The following is a 2,719-nucleotide window of genomic DNA, read 5'->3' as shown; positions in this document are numbered from 1 at the left end:
TGTTTATGTAAATGTCTTCTTTGACGATAATAATAGGGTAAAATCATTGGTTCTACTACCAAACCTTATTTTTTGAGATGGATTTACTACAAAAACGTAAAAAATGCCAAAGTATTACTATGTGTATGGTGGTATTACTATTACCTTGAAGATTACCATAGGTATTACTAAGTGTTAAAAATAATATTAAAATATGGCTGCACGTTTTACATGTAAAATGCATTTTTTAATTCATTTTTAATAATATATATATATTTTAGTGTTTTACATGTGTTTACTAATTTTTGGTATATCTTTTATAGTGTTTTTTTGGCGTAATAAACCCAATAAATCTAGTTATCCATCTTACTCATTTTTGGGCATGGTAACACTTGTAAACTTAGTTTTCCAAGCCTGTTGCAACACACCAAGATTTAAACTTTCAAAAGCATTCTACTTCCAAGTTTTAAACATCCAAAATACTTAACATTTTACTACCAAGTTTTAAACATAGATTCCTAATAAATATATAAGCCTAAGGCTTTGTTTTACGCTTCTTCCCTTCCGTGAAAGAAGTCTGCACCCACTGTGATTTCCTCTTTGGTCTGTCACTCTTCTTAGGTACAGCAACAGCGGCATTCTCCTTGCACATATGCATGATCCAAGGACTCGGTGCTTCCTTGTAAACGACCATGATCCATCTTTGCTTTTCTTCCTCAGTATATTCCTCAACAATCCCCCCAGCCTGTTCCGTGACAACTTCCCCAGCCTGTTCTTCAACAACTTTCACAGCCTCTTCCTCTTTTTTCTCTTCTTCTGCAACTTTCTTCCTGCTTTTTCCCTCTTTTTCCACAGCCTCTTCCGCAACAACTTCAACCCCTTTTCCAGGTTCTTCCTCCATAGGCCTTGTCACTAGTCTCCTCGCAGCCATTGCCTTAGTCCTACCACGTGGTGGTGTGGGAGTTCCCTCTGTCTGATTACCACGTGGTGGTGTTGGATCGGTTCTATTCGTCTCAACCCGAGGCTCATTGTGATTATCTTTCGAAGTTTCCTCTGTATGATTCCCACGTGGTGGTGTCGGAGTTTTTTTTTCTATCTCCGCCTCCCGAGCCTCAGATTCCACCTTATCAGTCTCACTTTTCTCCTTTTCTTACTCTCTGGTTTCAGACTCTTTCCCTTTAACTTCTTCTTCTTGATCTTCTTTCCCTTCAACCTCTGCTTGATCATCTTCGCCTTCAGCCTCAGATTCCACCACTTTTTCTTCAACTTTCTCATCATCCTCACTGTTCTCCTTCTCTTCGTCACTGGTTTCAGCCTCTTTCTCTTCACCTTCTTCTTCATCCTGTTTCTCTCCATCCACGGTTTATCAGCTTGGGCTCTACTTCTCTCCTTCAATTGCTTCAACTCATCAATCTCACTCTCACTGTCTTCCTTGTCTTGCTCATCAGCTTCACTATTTTCCTTCTCTTTCTCATCCTCTTGCTGAGCATTGTCATCAGCCTCTTTCTCTTCCCCTTCTTCATCATTTTTTCTCTCAGCCTCTTGCTCAGTATTCTCGATGTTATCGTTCTCTTTCCCAGCCTCTTGCTCAGCATTAGCTTTGTCCTTCTCAGAATTAGCTTTCTCCTTCTCTTCATATGTACCATAGTCCCACTGTCGAAAATCCATGTCTTCACCATGACTCGGCTCCACCTTACTCTCAATAGAAGTTAGCTTGTCTTCCATTTTCTTAGCCCTTCTTTTCAAAATCCGCTGGTTCTTTTCAATATGACTCATCCTTGAGCCTAGAGCCTCTAGCTTTGTCTCCACCGTTACGTGAAATCCAACAAATCCTTCTCCCATGAACTCCAAAATCCTCTCTTCCAGACCTTGCAACCTCGAATCTAAACCAGAATTAAAGGATGATCCTTCTGCAAACGTCACCTTTTCTTTGTCTTTATTTTTTGGCAACACTCCTCGTGCAGCTTGATCTAACTCATATAGCCTTTTCCACCAAATATTCTTTTGCTTCACATTTAACCAATAGTTCCAAGTATCACTTGGGCTGCTCTGACGGTCATACTCTCGCTCCTCATCAATGATACGAGCCAGCATAATTTGCTCACCAATAGTTGGAACTAACATACTGTTGATAACCTGAAAATAAAACAATAAGTTAGATCAGTTAAATTTTATGTTCATCTAGCTTCTACTATAACTATATACATGTACCTTTGTGTCTCCAACCGCAGCATATATGTCTTCCAAAGGATAACCCTTTAGACTGGACTTTGTAAACCGGGTCTTGCACATCCTTGGACAATCTTTACTAGCGTCATCTGAATAGATTCTAAACGCTTTCCCCAAATCCGGAATACACTCAAAAGCTAGAACCTAGTACATCCATTGTCACAGTGTCAGATTTCAATTATATAAGAACTAAAAATTTACAAAACTATATGCTTTACCTCTAAAGGGATTATGAATCCAGGAAAGGCGCATGCCTCTTTCACTTCACCCTTCAGATTGTTCATCACGTGCTTAATCTCCTTTATTGGATCCTCAAATGTTAGACGACCCCAGAGAAATGACCTGCAAGCATCTAAATCGTCCATCATCCTTAATATGAAGAGGTCTAAATGTCCAGAATCCTTCGGTTTTCCTCTGATAACCCGACCAAAAAAAAACAAGACAGTCATCTTCAATCTATCTAAACACGGTGGCATAGACAACATCTTCTGTTTCACATCGCTGATGGTGA

General features: G+C 39.6%; 1 protein-coding gene across 1 annotated transcript; it reads right to left on the bottom strand.

Annotated features, from left to right (window-relative positions):
• Positions 1-1,071: 1,071 nt before the first annotated feature.
• On the bottom strand, positions 1,072-2,573 carry LOC106332862 (uncharacterized protein At3g43530-like). Its single transcript, XM_013771360.1, has 3 exons — positions 2,427-2,573; positions 2,191-2,352; positions 1,072-2,115 (listed from the first exon to the last, which is right to left on the bottom strand). The coding sequence occupies exons 1-3, from the start codon at positions 2,571-2,573 to the stop codon at positions 1,072-1,074; spliced, it is 1,353 nt and encodes a 450-aa protein (XP_013626814.1).
• Positions 2,574-2,719: the final 146 nt, after the last annotated feature.

This window comes from Brassica oleracea, chromosome C1 (genome assembly GCF_000695525.1).
Source record: "Brassica oleracea var. oleracea cultivar TO1000 chromosome C1, BOL, whole genome shotgun sequence".
Taxonomy (NCBI): Eukaryota; Viridiplantae; Streptophyta; class Magnoliopsida; order Brassicales; family Brassicaceae; genus Brassica; species Brassica oleracea.
The sequence above is the reverse complement of the archived record's forward strand: the minus strand, read 5'-3'. Positions and strand labels throughout refer to the sequence as shown.

Coding starts and splice junctions, on each gene's coding strand:
- LOC106332862 (XM_013771360.1), bottom strand. CDS start 2,573: ATGGACGATTTAGATGCTTGCAGGTCATTTCTCTGGGGTCGTCTAACA. Junction 2,353..2,426: donor GATTCATAATCCCTTTAGAG/GTAAAGCATATA, acceptor TGGATGTACTAG/GTTCTAGCTTTTGAGTGTAT. Junction 2,116..2,190: donor CTGCGGTTGGAGACACAAAG/GTACATGTATAT, acceptor TTTTATTTTCAG/GTTATCAACAGTATGTTAGT.